Consider the following 15426-nt stretch of genomic DNA (forward strand, 5'->3'; position numbering starts at 1 on the left):
TTCTGTGTAGAAAGGTTCCCCAAAGAGGATTAATCTGGATGGCGCAGAGGCACAGCAGTAGCGTTGTCGCCTCACAGCAAGAGGTTCTCTGGTTCAATTCTCGGCTGGAGTGCCTTGTGTGTGGAGTCTGCATGTCCTCCCTGCATTCAAGTAGGTTTTCTCTGGGTACACCGGTTTGTTACAAAGACATGTGTCTAGAGCATTTCTCCACATACCTCCAGTGAAAAAAGGCTTTGTTCCAAGTTGAACTTTTCCAGTAAGCAAATGTTAAATAAACAAAGTTGGGAGGGAGGCCTAATGGTTAAGGTGTTTTTTCTTACAAACACAAGGTGCAGGGTTCGAGTCTCACAAGGGATAATTGGCTAGGCTTAAAATGGCTCGCAAGGGCAGTTAGCTTAGTACTAACCTGTGAACCTATGAATAAAAGTCTGCCAGAACACGTACTGAAGTGCCAGCTGCTACTCCTGTGGAGCCTCTAGGCTGCTGCTTCATGAGGCAGCAAGAAAATACTGAAAAATTTCCACTTTGACAATTGATTTTCCCTTATGACTGACTAAATATCTGTGGGAGGGAGCCAGAGCTTTTGTAAGCTGGCATCATGGGAAAAGGCAGCAGGGAGAATGATTACAGAAAACAAAAGCTCACAGTGCCTACAATCCTGCAGTCAACCTTAACCAATGGTTCTAGTCAAAATATATTCAAAAATATTTCAGTCCGAAACAAACTAAGAAACATTAGGGGAAAAAGAGATTTTATTTACATATTTACACTGGATATTCATATTTACAATAAGGTCTGCAAAACTAAAATATTTTAAACAGACTTTGAGGCGAGATCTTTCTCCCCATGGTGGTTTACCATCAGTCCTCCTATTAAGTAGTTTCAGGGAAACTGTCACATAGGCAGCAGTCAGGATTTTTTTTTTTTGCACAGTTTAACAACCTCCAGTACCCTTGCATCACTTCCTTATCCGGTGAATGGTGGTACTACATGACAGCCTCCACAGTGGGTCCCGCAGTGAACCAAGTTGCCCCCTCCCAAAGATGGGTGAGCTGATGGCTACTCAGTCGTCTTTCCTCCACCAGCTCTCCCATTCCCCAATCACAAGCATCATCCGGGATGTAGACCTGGCTTGGAGCTGGGTGTTTTAACCTGAAGCTATTCAAGAGATATGGATTTGCCTTGTTGGCTACTAAATGTAGCTTCAGTCTTTTGCTTCTTACTTGTCTCTGAAAAATGATCCACTTCCTCACTTTCCAACTCCAGCGAGTTCTGTTTCCTTTTCTTTCTGTGTTCCTCACTATGATGCGTCAGTCTCAGTCCAGCAGGTCGTTCAGGTGCATCAAATTCATTTAGATCAGTTTCATTCTTAGCCTGAATTAAAACTGAGGTCTCTTCCCTTGCAGCCTCTTCACTCCGAATCTTGTCTATCATTTTTATTTGTATTTCTATTAGTGAGTTATCCTGAGGAACTGTTAAAGCAAAATAAAATGTAAAGACAAAATAAATTAATACAGTCTTCAACGAAATCAAACTTCACTCTAGCAATGTGACCGTGCTGCACTGTCTGCCAAGAAGGGCCACGACAATACTTACAAAATGCTTTTAGTAAAATGGCCATTACAGGTTTAGACAGGAAAGCATAGATGGTCGTTCATGAAGCAAAAGTGAAATCAGTGTGTGTGAAAAGTCTGAAAATACAACAAAAAAAAATGCCACATTTATTAACTGAACACAAATTTCTGTCAAGATGGCATGTCAGCTATTGCCAAAATGTGGATTTACAAGCAGGGGAATACCGGTAAAGTAGTTACATAGAAACCAATCTGTGTCTTCCTCAGTAAACTAAAGCAGCAGAGTGTAAAAGTGATACTGCAAGGCCACAAAGTTATACAATGATGCATTTAATAGACTGGAAACTGAAAAAAAAAAAAACTACAAGATTCAAATACCCTTGCACTACAGTTGAGGGTAGTGACCCACAAAATATGTATACATTCTACTGGCAATGAAGAAAAAACAGAATGGTCTGTTAACTGATCAAAATATGCATTAATGATCACATAATAAACGACATGCACCACATGTTTTAGCAGACAAAAGGTACACTAAAGTATTAACTACATTCAAAGAGAATCAGACCAAGTTAAAGTATGGAAAACTGCCTGAGGGATTACAAATGAGTTAATATCTTGGGTGTGTACTAATTATATCAGATGAAAACCTTTACAAGTACTATGGAAAGGAATCATTTATCAATACAACTGCCTATGTGGTCTCTTTCCCAGTATTTATACAACTAGTAAAAAGGCTGGGTTTACAAAGCTCAGTTAACCATGCCCATGTTGGGATTTGTGCATTTCCATAAATCAGTGCATTTTAGAAAATGCACTTTCCTGCAGATATGGTGACACTTCACTGTCAAGTTTAGAATTATGTGCAGGTTACTTCTAAATGAGGAAATATGTATAAAGTTATTTTAAAATGTTATAGGTATCTATGTAGTCTCAGATCTCATAAGAATGAGAACACATTTATTTCCATTTGCTGGCTGAGAAAGTCTGGTCAAAAATAACACTTCCAGCAGAGACCAAAGGAGAAAAATTCCAGTGTCATACATTAATACAAAGATAAGTCACACAGGACAACTGCAGCAGAGATGTGATTAAACAAAGACTTTCAAGAACACAAATATAATTCAAATCCTGGTATATTGAGATGAACTTAAATTGACACACACTGGATTAACATAGTATACAGTAGTAAATATTGTTGAGTAATAAATTTAAACACTGATTTAATATCAAAGATCAAATATAGGCAGAAAAGTACCGCAGACAGAAATGGTTAAATGAGAAACCGGTATTAGCAGCTGATTAGCAATAAACTTTTGCAAGAGCGAGAGAGATGATGAATGACGGCCTTCCTTCTGGTTTCTGGAGTACTGCAGGGACCCCAACAGGCCTACTGCTGTTCTGCATATACTTGCTTCCACTGGATAATCTTCATGGAAAGTTTAACAATACCACTTCAATACAGAGATGCCCAGATACTTTTCCTCATAAAAAAAGTGTTGGCTGTTACTACCGCAGATTGTCTGGAGACCACTTAACCCAGGACAGTTGCTAATTATTTGAATATCAACTAGTCTTAATACCTTAAGGAATTCAAAACTGTTAGGCTTGACTGTTAAGATGCAAGACATACAAATTACCCTTCACAGTAGGTGAACACTCGAGTGTTTTGGATTATAACAGCTATGCTTTATTGTACTGCGGTGTAACTTTTTAAGCAGCTAAATCTGAATTTGTATTTAGCTGCTGATATAAACAGCTTGTAACAAGCTAGGAGAGAAGACAATTAGAAGGCATCATCTCATTAAAGAGGGTTGCACGAATCCTTCAGCATCCTCTCTTCTAGGAATACCTGTCCATTTGGCTGTGTATTTGTTAACAGGAGGACTGGCACACACATCAGATTAAATCAGATCTACACATACACTCCCACCACTGAACAATTTCAAACTAGATAGCCATGCATAGGATTATTCACCATTTATTGCCAGAATATCCATAAAGCACAAAACAAACGCAAACAGTAAGCAGCAACATGCAACTACTGACATGGTCAGGTCTTTGACAGAAACCAAAAACTAAACTGTAGACTCAAACCTACCCATTGCCATCTTTCCTGGAATGCAAAATAACAGAAAGCATAACAAGACACAGAAGTTGTACACAATGTTTTGTGTTACTAGACTTTTTTAGGCTAAACAGAAAAACAGTGCATTGCAAAAGTAAAACATTTGCTTTCTGGTATCCACATAATCCTACATGGGGGTCATTGACAGACGACACCTATCCTGGCATCTGACTAAGTCCTAAATCACTCAATCACTAAATAAATTAAAAAAAAATACGGAAACACCAATGCTTTTAGAATATGGGAGAAAAACTGAAGCACTTAGGAAAAGATGCAAGGAAGAATGACTGTACAGATTCCACAAATAAGACACTCCAACCTAATGCTAACAAAAGGAAAACCGTGACGCAGCTAATAGCTGTAAGCAGCATAAATGGACTGACTACCTTTAGAAAATGCTTCTTTGTACATTGGAAACGAGATTTCTAGTTTGTCTGCCCTCTCTCAAGATGTAGTTTTTACAGTTAACATAACCACACATTGTCTAGAGTACACAATTTGAAATAACGGTGAACTCAAGCATTTGTAAAGCAAGAAGCTTCTGAAAAAAAAAAAAAAAAAAAAAAACTTGCTTTGGGGTAGGATGCCAAAGTTGCACAACAGCTCGACATAAAGGGATACAATTTACAAGCTGTACATAGTCTTTATGCACTGATTCAGAAATTACATTTGAATTAAAACCCAATGTGCAAAACTAGTGGGAGCAAAGGATATTACTATCACTTATTTCCTTTATTTTATTTCCTTTCTTTTATGTCAAAGTACAGACATTTGCATGAGCTACAAAACCGGTGTGTGTATAACTTCACTTTGGAACCTCATACTGTTAATCGAATCATCGAATTTACACCATCTCAAACTGCCAAGCAGCTATTTTTGAATATAATAATGTGCTCTTTCTTAAAGAGAAGGAAAAAAGTTAAGGAGGAATTTCATGTTCCAAGAACTAAATATCAAATTATTTTTCTAAAAGGTTTAACCAATGAAAATTCATGACCAAATTAAACTAATATACTGATTTGTTTCAGATTTTTTTTATCAACCCTCCCAAGTTGTTTAACATTCCACACCATTCGTCTCTTCTGTCTCTGGATTCAATCTTGGAAGCTGTGGTCTGGAGAGCAACCACCCCACCCCAAATGCAGAAACAGTCCTAGTAACATGGTACAAAACTTTACAGCCATCTCAGAGTGCACCCAATCTCTAGGTCTCTACCCCACCCACGGATTAACAGTCTTGCCCCACACAGTCTTCTATTCTGAGTCACTTTCCTTCCCAATACGGGATCTGCTATGAAATGCCTGGCCAAGACGACTTGGTGACATCTGCCACCCCAAGAGATGAGATCTTATGGCTATACTGAAACACCAGACCATAAACTTCCCTTACCCCAAGGTGCATGTTCAAGGAATCTTTGGTAAAATATGCTAACAGGGCAGGGGGGGGGGGTGACTAAAGAGGTTTAATGAAGAAAAACTAGAATCTTTGAAAAGTACACAGTCCCAGTACTAAAGTTGAGGATTAAAAACCAACAGTACAAGCAATACATTAAACTTGTCCATCATATCAGCACTTCTAAGTTCCTATATTTTTTTTAAAAATCCTTGGAACTCTACGTGTGCCGAGAGAATAAGCATTGTTTCAGTGTTGTAACCCCCCCACCACCACCACAGGGTGGGGGACACTTTGGGATGTTGGAAATAAGTACCACATACAATGTATACATTGTACTGCTTTAAAAGAAAAACAATGGGGATCCCATTCCGAAATATTCAACATTTCTACACTTTTCATTCTCGTTTTCCAATCCTGTTAAAAGCAATTTTGCAGCATTTAAAAACTGTTAATCCAACTGTTGTACACCAAAAGTAGAGTCTTGCCTTAGTATTACAATTTAACTTTGAAAAAAACTCTTGCTCAATGGAAAAGCATGCTGGAGTCTCCAAAATGCTGATGTCAGGACTGCTACAAACTATTCGTAGTTTGCTTAAGGGTTCCCCCCCAAAACTGACATCAGCACGTCTATTTGCATCCTACAGAGAAAATGCATAGATTCACCCATTCTGTGATGTCACTGCTCCTTAGTCTTTCCCATGCCAACAAGGTGTTTAAATGGGGAGTGTCAAAATTTGAAAATCCAGACATTTTTATTTTAAATCACAGTAATACATAGCTTTCCTTCTAAAAGTGAGGAAAGTACACCACTGTGTTTATTTTCATTTTTATTTTAGCAGTTTATATTTGCAGGGTGTCCAGCTGTCAGTTTTGCTCAGGGAGTACCTCCCATCAAGTTGACAATTTCCCCACCCTTTCCCTACTTTAAAGGGACAATCCCAATTTCAGAAATTCAGTACAAGCTGTAGCTAGCCACAGTAAAACCCAGATTTTTCAGATCACATACCTGCCCCCCCCCCCCCCCACAGTGTGTCATTTTACTTTGACTATACAGTAAATTCCACAGTTTCGGAGTTTTAGTTCCCAGTGTGAACTAAGGGTTGTTTTTGCAATTCCCACCAGGATTTGATAGACTACACTCCAGACTTTTCTAAACGTTAATCCTGCTTTGTTTTTTTTAAATTTCTCTATTAAAATCCCATACTGGATTTGGTTTAGTCTCTTGCCAATTTGTTCACTTATTTGTTAGCAGAAAAATGCACGGTAGATGAAAAATCAGTCTCTAAAACATGTTTTTAGTAAACAGTTGATGCATTTCACAGTAACAAATCTAGTAAAGACACGAATAAAAGGGCTGGATTAAATAAAGATGCAGTTTAGACAACCAGCGCTTTAATACTCGAGGTGAAAACACAAATATCCCTGCACGCACTAGCTACAGTTCTGTGCTCGTACAGTGTTACAGTTGACAACTCTTGCCAGTGAACCAAGAGGAGAAAGGTCTTGGGACTACAGTGATTTTTGCAAAAAGAAACTTAACAGCATTCTTCACAACCAACTACTACTGTAGAACTTTCACGGATTTCCATCTTCTGTGTCATTTTCATTTCCACGCTGGGCAGATTAAATTTGACTAAAGCTTTTTACCCAACCCCCCTCCCCATATTTGCAGCATTTCATTAGCAAAGTTGCATCAGTAGAGGAATGCATCACTATCAATATCTTTACTCAAAAATAAGGGGGCAGTTTCTGATCCACTTAAGGCAACTGGTTTGCATCAGCATGCATTTTCCAAACAAGACATGAACATCGCTCCTTCACAAATGAATGTCAAAGTATAATCTCCTTCATACTGTACACAACATACTGTGAATCATGATTGCATACATTGAATGTCCACAACTAGTTATCCATTTATGTGCTGTACGAGTTCTACTTTGATTTATTCAGACTGCATAACATTGTACTCCGTATATTTCTAATCACCAAGGAATGTTTATTCTTGCACTGTGTTCTTACTATTGTAAAGCTTATGCTGTTGTACATTTTCTTTTTGTAGTAGCCAATTTAATTTTTCCATTTGTTATTGGAGCTTCTCTCCCTGGGCCTCCACTGAAAATGGGTTATTCTGACCCAATGGACTTTCCCAGTCAACAAATGTCAATAAATAAACCAACCTTTAATGTCTGCCATTACTGATTAACTTTAATCCCCAGTGATGTGCCATAAAATTATAATTACTGCAAGAGATAAGTAACATAATATCAGGGACATTATGAAAACACAAGGAGTATGTGTGTGTGCTCTCTCAAATGACAATGCAGTTAAACCTGTCGGAAAGCACCACTTTTCTTACTAAATCATAAAATGGTGTGTTCACGCAGACAGAACAAGCTTTTAATTGTCTTCAGAATAATCCAAACAGCTGTAACTAGGACATAGCAAAAGAGGCGAATGCACCTGGCACAAGCTGTTAGGTGGTACAATTGGCAAGGGCAGTGCTGATGGGCAGGAGTGCAAAACAGGTGAATTTATGAATCCAGTAGAACACTGCTGCTTCGCAAATGAATGTCAAATACTTCTACTTGCGGTTAAACCAAAGCAAGACCATGCTTTGTATGCGATGATTTAACTGTAGTAAGTAGATTGCTATAGTTTATTTTCAGTGCAGAAAAAAAATTGCTTTTGTATGGGGGAAGGTTCAACTTACAAGGAGACCCTTTTTTAACTCAAAGTTAAAGGTTAGGGCACCAGATGACCTAGCTACAGCACTAAAACTAGTCTATTAGCTTGGATATAATGGCCTAAAAGTCTTGGTAGCTGTAAATTCAAAGTATTAAGAGAAACTTCTGTGAGATGAGCATTTTGAAGTATTCTCAAAACCTGGGAACTATTTTACTTACTGATAAAGTGATGCAATGTATACATGGGTAACATGCACAGTCTGTTTTATATAAAACGTGTGTGTGTGTGTGTGTGTAAAACAGAAGCAGAAAAAGTAAAGTGTACAAACTAGTGGTGTAACCAGTACTTATTCTACACAAACCCGAGCAATGACTGCAGAACAGTTGGGGACTCTAGAGATAATGGAGATAAAGTGCCTGAGATGGGTGAAAGGATGCACACCAACAAATGGAGAGAGACTGAGCAGAAACCAAAGTAGCTCCATCTGTGGAGATGTCAAAGGGAATAGGATTACAGTGGTTCAATGACATGTGCAGAAAATCAGATTATGATTTGTTGAAAATGATTTGGGAAAGACAGGATGAAGGCAAGAGGAAATGAGGGCATCCAACCAAGGGACACAAAGCATGAGAGAAGACCTATAACAGGCAGAAGTGACCAAAGATGGTAGGAGTGTGGCACAGAAGAGAGAGGGGGGAAGGGTGCATGTGCGTGTGTGTAGCAGTCACACTCCCATGCTGGAACTGCCTTTCCACTACTTGCATGACCTCACTTTTTGTTGCCATAAGAGTTTGTTCCTGTGTTCTTAGATCAGGTCAGACAATAGAGAGAGGAAGAGCATTTCAAAATGAAGAAAGGTCACCCAAGTGCAGCACACTCTAAGCTAGCTAGAGTGCAACCCCCTTCATCCACCCCTCAGATTTCATCTTAAGGGCACCAAGTAGACATGCCTTGGACAGCATACATTTAAGCATGGAAAATCAGTCCACAATGCACATTTATTTGTAGGTCACCAGAGATAAAACACACTGCAGTTTATAAATAACCACGTGCCACACATAAAATATTGCTAACCAAGGTAACAGCATATTGTGGTGAATGCTGGCATTATGGTCATGGGAACAGACATCAGCCCCAACTAGCAACTAACAAATAAACTAAAATAGGAGCAATGCACACTAGGTACTTTTGAATAAGACAGATTTACATGTCAAATTGCTGAAGTTGCCACAATAAAATGAACCTTCTGCCTGCTCGAATGCAGTTGATATCTGCACAGTTCGAAGGCACAAAATACTCATCACAAATTACAGGGTACAACTCCATCCATTGCTGCATATCTGAAGGGATGGGTGGTGATATCAGTCTCTATGAATGAACACCTAGATGTTTGGAACAAAAGTTACTTGTACAGTAATGAACATCAGTGGCAAACAGATTATAGGAGTGAAAATATCTCTGTCCCCAACCACAGCATGAAGATGTTTTTTGTTTTACTATTATCACTTGGTAAGCCCATTGGAAGCACTGTCTCTTCAGGAACAACCGTGAAGCACTGCTGTCTGGCTAAGTGACTTGCTCAGAGTCACTGAGTAGGAAAATGGAGGCTGAGGGAATCAAACCCTGAGCTACTGAATATTTAACAGCTCATTCATTTAATCCTCTGTGCTCATTAACAGATAAGAAAAAGTGTCCTTGGGGATTTCCTTATTAAACTCCTAGACATAAAAATCAATGCAAATACAATGCGGTTAGGGATTTTAGCTGCTCAAACACAGAGCAGGTAAATGACTCATTGTCGATTAATATGTCAACTGTGTTAATATATTTGTTTTAGAACATTTTGATGTAAATCTAGGATGGCAACACGAGTTATCAAAAATAATCCAGATTTTGATTCCTAATCATGGTTGCACACTTTACACTTAATAGTATTGTGATCTGTTAAACGAAATCAGACTCAACTTCATTTGACCTAAAAACGGAAACTTTGCAGCCAGGGAAACACTCCTCAGTTACACAAGCATCAGGATACTGCAAATGAGTTCTAGGATATTACTAACTTCCTAACATATGCAAGTATCTGATGATTGGGTTGGAGGAGTGTGTGTTAGGGGAAATTTAACACCAGGAAAAACTCCACTAGAAAGTAACATACATGCACAGTCTGATAAATCATTTCACCATACAATAATAAGGGAACAAAACAATGATAGTTTGAGAATAAGTGACAAACAAAAACATTAAGAAAACACATACAAATAGTCTGCATACAAACACATTACAAAAATGATACAGGCAATGCAGTGATACAAGAAGTCATCCAAAGGTAGGTCAGAATGAGTAAGTTCAGAACAGACGTAAAATGAACTTTCATAGCAATGTAAAGCTGACGGAAGTACAGAACAGAGTATGTAGCCACAAATCATGAAATATAGGATCAGATAGATTACTGGCCAAATATTCATTTTAGAACAGAATGGGGCAATGTGGATAACGATTGTTTAGGTAGATTGCTCATGCACCACACCTGGTTAAACATTGAGAGACCTTTAGGTTTCATTTCACTAGCAGCTTGAAAGACTTCAGGTTAACAGTTGAACAGAATTTCAAACTTTACAAACATGAGAGGAATACAGTACAATACCTGTAGAAATTTTTGTGTGCAGTAAGATCACAAGACTGAAGAGTCCTAGATGGAGACTAACATATTTTTACTGTTATGTAGTTTTCAGCTTGGAAAATTAGACTATAAACAGATTCATCTCCATAAGTATTACACAGTCTATTCTAATACACGAGTTCTAGTATAATGTAGTGACTGATCCTATCAGCTGTAAATTTACCATTTTGTTGTAACATTTTTTCTAACATGGTTAAATTTATCATTTTGTTGCAACATTTTTCTAACATGGTTACTTTGGTAGCTTGCCAGGTTAAATTCAGAAGCAGAACACAGACCAGTGGGTAATAAGTGTCTCACCAATCAGGTAAAGTTTAGCTTGATATAGGGTGCAAAGTTTTTTTTTTGCGCATTTTGCTGATGGTTTGCTTTATGCAGTGGTCAGATTTCATGGCATCATCTATGATGACATCTAGGAGCATGGTACGAGTTACAAGTTCAGGTTTGGTGTGGTTAGAAGTAATGGAGAAGAGTTTGTAATGGAGAAGAGTTTTCTTCTTAGTGTTGTTCAGCTGTGAACTGAATAAGTTTAGTTTTCACAGGATTTAACAGTAAATGAGAGTTACAGATCCATTGTTTCAATAGAGTTGAAGGATTCCTGAGTTTGGGTTTGAAGTTGCGGTTTACTTGCAATGCAGGTGAGTGTGGAATCAGGGGCATACCGATTAATGGTAGCAGGTTTCCTTGTAGTACATAGATCATTTATGAAAACACTGAACAGCAAGGTGCTAAGGCTACATCCTTAAAACACTTGCGTGCATTGAGAAAAATGCAGAGATGTAATTTTCCCATTTTACAGCTACATGTCCATTGCTGAGGTAATCGATGATTCACACGAGAGGGGAGTGTTGAAGTGCTACGTAGGAGAGTTTGGACAATATTTTCGGTGAAAGAAGGTGTCAAAAACATTTTGACAAATCAATGAAAGTGCTGTCACCGTAGAGCTGTTAAACTGATGTGGTGTTAAAGTCAATTTAAACCACTAGAATTTGGCACATTTTTTCTAAGACTTTAGATGGGAGAGGGGGGCAGAATGGTGATTGGCCTGTAATTTGAGATATCAATAAAAAAGAGCTACCTTTGTGTAAGGGAAGGATACAAAATTTCTCCCAAATTTTTAGGGATGCAGCTTTCTGTGATGCAGCACTTTGTTAGGATGGAGACTGGATAAGCCAGGGTGTCTTGCAAGTTTAATGTAAGGGGAGAGGGTAAAGGGCAAATGCTTTACTTCCAGGATTTAATGGAATGTTATGGAATAAAGGGGAGGAGACTAGCTCAAGTAAGACTGTCTATGCTAAAGACAAGAGAGAGACACCCAGGGTCTTCTAAAAATCATTCAAATATTAAGACACTTGAAAAGGAGCACTGACAGCAGAGATGGACAAACATTTCATATCTTAATAAAATGTAGCTAAACAGAAGTTAAAGGAAGGATAGGATTAATATACAAAGATGTGGGTGGCAAAAGGAAAAAAGAAGCTGGGGAAATGTAAACAAAACACCTGAATTTGGAAAGCCTGTTTGGGATTAGAGAGCGCTTCTGGAGGAAGGTATGAAAAATGGGAAACGGGGTGAAAAATAGTTGTTCCTGTCCGATTTGCATATGTTCCAAGATGCTTAACAGGATAAACCTGAAGTGGGACGGATACTGTAAATTACGGCAGATGTGAACAATCAAGTTCTATGGGTAACAGATTTGGCATCGTGCAAAAAATGTATGGGAGAGGACGTCTGGCAGAAAATGAACAATGATTTAAAAAGGACAGAGGAAACTATTTGCATCTGAACAAATTATAATTAAGGGAATATTTAAACAGTACAAAGAGTGAAAACCAAGGATTGAAACCAAGTGTCTCTATACGGAATTGGCAAAAAGTACAGGAAAAATGTGAGGAAATATGCTGGGGATGCACTGGGCGTTAGGAGTTGAGAATGTTAGCACATATCAAAGTCACTGGTCATAGAATATAATACAATTGTGATCTGTGAATAGATCTCTGGGTCAGATAATGTATCCCTCCACCACAAGTAAGGGGGTGGGTTACAATGGAAAACACATTTACTATTTATAAAAGATAGCTTCCATTAAGCATAAGGAAGGGCATAGCAAACAGGGTATGCAGTGTAAATGCTCTGGAGTATTACATAAAATCATAAATCTTTTCATATTTAAATTCATGGAGATAAAGTAGGGTAGATAACTTTGAAATTTGAGGATGAGATCTAGGATAAGAGATCTTCGTAATTCCTTTTAGCCAGGCCACTGATATTAAGAACAAATCCAGATTTGTCAGGGCAGCCTTGAGGACCCAGGCGGTCAACCATATACCCTTAACAGAACCAGTTTGCTAAAATGAACCTTTTGAAGTGGTGCTTCCCTCAACAGCCCGCAATTCCTCTGTGAGCAGAGAAATGTTTAAGAACAAATCCAGATTTGAACCTTTTGAAATGGTGGATACTTCCTCTTCACCACATCCAAGTAAAGAACATAATGTCTTGCAACTGATCGTGGCCAATACACTTATTAAAAGATATGAACAACAGGGAACAAGGCAGAAAAACCAAGGAGCAGCAGCAGAAATGATCAAGATACTGGTATCTTACCAAGGAGCAGCAGCAGAAATGATCAAGATACTGGTATCTTATTTTTCTCCAAGTTACCCCAGCCCTGTTAGTTGTGCACACTTGCGCAGGCTACAATGAATTGAAAGTTCCCATTTAGGAGCCAGCTCGAACAGTTTGTTCAGTAGTGCAAACTATATACTATCAGTCACTGAAGTTAGTAAATAATTCACAGCAATCTGCGTTACATTCGCAGTCTATAGCTTTATCTACATACCCAGATGTTATATCTCAAAAGCAGAGAAATGTTCCTAAACAATTTTTAAAACTGCAGAAACCAGACATTTTACAGGAAATAACGACAGCAAAGAACCATAAAAGGTGCCCATTATCTTTTATGGGGACGCAATGGGTTGCTAGTCTCACTACACAATCAGAAGTTGGGCTTACAATATTACAGGAATGAAACTGGGTTGGGAAGCAACAAAAATGACAGAAGGGCAGGCACTAGACTATGGTTAAAATGTACACTGGGAGAAAGACTAGTTTTTTTGCAACTTAATGAACCTAATGTCGATTTCCCCATACATTTTCTCTAACCTCTTTAGTAAGCTTTGTTCCCTTCATAATGATGGAACAGAACACAGATAATGCGGTGAGATTTTAAATGTGACATTGGATTCTTTAATGGACAAAAACAAAACCAATCCTAAAGTGGAACTTTAAAAGGTCACAGAAAATTCCTAATGAGGAAGTAATATGGTAGTCCTGACATTTCAGAGGAGGATTGCAGTAACCATTTGAAGGATCCTATTGCTAAAAATGCTACATATGCTTCTGACTTCTACTCCCACCGTCCACTTAAATAGTAGTGTTGATAAGGTAGTCCCTATGCACAACAAATGAGAAATTAAAAACAACTCTCTTTGGTGGAATAACAGTATAAATAAGTTATATAACAAGAGAAAAAGTTCAATACTTATAACAGGCCTCATTCTACCTACCTTAAGAGCACAATTAAGCAAACCGCTTAGGGGATCCTTTAGGAAGCTCAAAGCTGAGAATGAACTTAAATAGCCAATAAAACCAAAAACTACAGATCTTTTAAAACTATGTCATGAAGTTAACCAACACACAAGAACGTCTGGATCTAGTCCACAACAGTATTCTCTCTGACCCATGAAGCTCAAAGCTGAGTGAGCGAGCTTGAACCAAAAAAATAAAAATAACCACAACTTTAACTATGTCAGGAAGTTAAGAACCCACACTCAATGTTTGAAACTAGTTTACAATAATAATAAACTAACCCAAAGAAAAAAGCTAATATGCACAACAGCGACTCAGACACAGACCTGGTAGGTATAATGGATTAAAGTAATGCATTTTGTTCAACCAAAGCAGTATTTTCCTAGTCAGTCCATGCAGTGTCCTCTTACTAATTCATTGATATCAAGCATAATGCCCTTGTAATAAACAACCTTTGTAATAAGTGACAGTGGAGTGTCAAAACTATGACCAGAGTAGTTTCTGGGAATTTAAAAAGGGAAAGAAAGCATAACTGGATACACAATGACTACCGATATATATGGGGTATAGAAAAGCACAAAATGTTAATGGCAAATATTTGGAAAACTCAGTGGGATAAACACAAAATAGGGAGTCAGACCCTGCATACTGACTTAATACCTGTACTTGATTTTTGATTCTCACTGTCACACTTGGGGCTTCACTGAAAATTGGCATTAACTGGACCAGCAAGACTTTACATGGAAATGGTAGTAAATTAACAAAACGACAAGCCCCACAGTCATGTGACTAGTACGATAAGAGGTAAATGGCCAAAGACCGTGCACATTTGCATCACAACTTCTAATAGGTTGAAGTACTAAATTTCAGGAAGAATGTACATCAACATGCATCTCAATAGTAATTAATGCATTAAAATCCTTTAAATATTCTGTATTTACACCAGTGGTCAAAAATTCTTAGGGATTTTGGCCTAACAGAAAGCCCCAAAAATGAATGCACCGTTTTGCAAACCTTCCATTAAAGTACTACTGAGCATCGAATGCAATGTCAAAAAGACTAGAACAAGGAAACAGTCCATGTGTCAAGTCTCCCGCTGAGTAAGCAGCTCAAATCACCTTTAGCACTTGACAGCTAGGTAGGTGAAGTGTGAGGTGGGAGGGAGAGGAGTTGAACTACAGTTCAGGCATAACAAGACACTGCAAATTAGCCTCAATAAAGAACAGCAACAGTAAAAGGCACTTTTGAAAGTCTGTTTTGTGGCATTACCACTGTATGTATTTTTAGTCACTGAACAGAAAAGTGTATGCTAAATCTTACTACAAGAAAGCACCGTATTGCATGCAAAAAAAAAAAAAAAAAAAATCAGAGTG

General features: G+C 38.1%; 1 protein-coding gene across 2 annotated transcripts in view; it reads right to left on the reverse strand.

Annotated features, from left to right (window-relative positions):
- Positions 1 to 755: 755 nt before the first annotated feature.
- The window catches only part of LOC122806595 (zinc finger CCCH domain-containing protein 11A-like), a 36304-nt gene continuing 21633 nt past the window's right edge, over positions 756 to 15426 (reverse strand). For both annotated transcript variants that reach the window (XM_044077149.1, XM_044077147.1), the window contains one exon: positions 756 to 1472. In XM_044077149.1, coding sequence (XP_043933084.1) covers positions 1159 to 1472 — 314 coding nt within the window. In that variant the 3' untranslated portion in view covers positions 756 to 1158. The remainder of the gene's footprint in view (positions 1473 to 15426) is intronic.

This window comes from Protopterus annectens, chromosome 7.part0, assembly GCF_019279795.1.
Source record: "Protopterus annectens isolate FY-2018-M chromosome 7.part0, PAN1.0, whole genome shotgun sequence".
Classification (NCBI taxonomy): Eukaryota; Metazoa; Chordata; order Ceratodontiformes; family Protopteridae; genus Protopterus; species Protopterus annectens.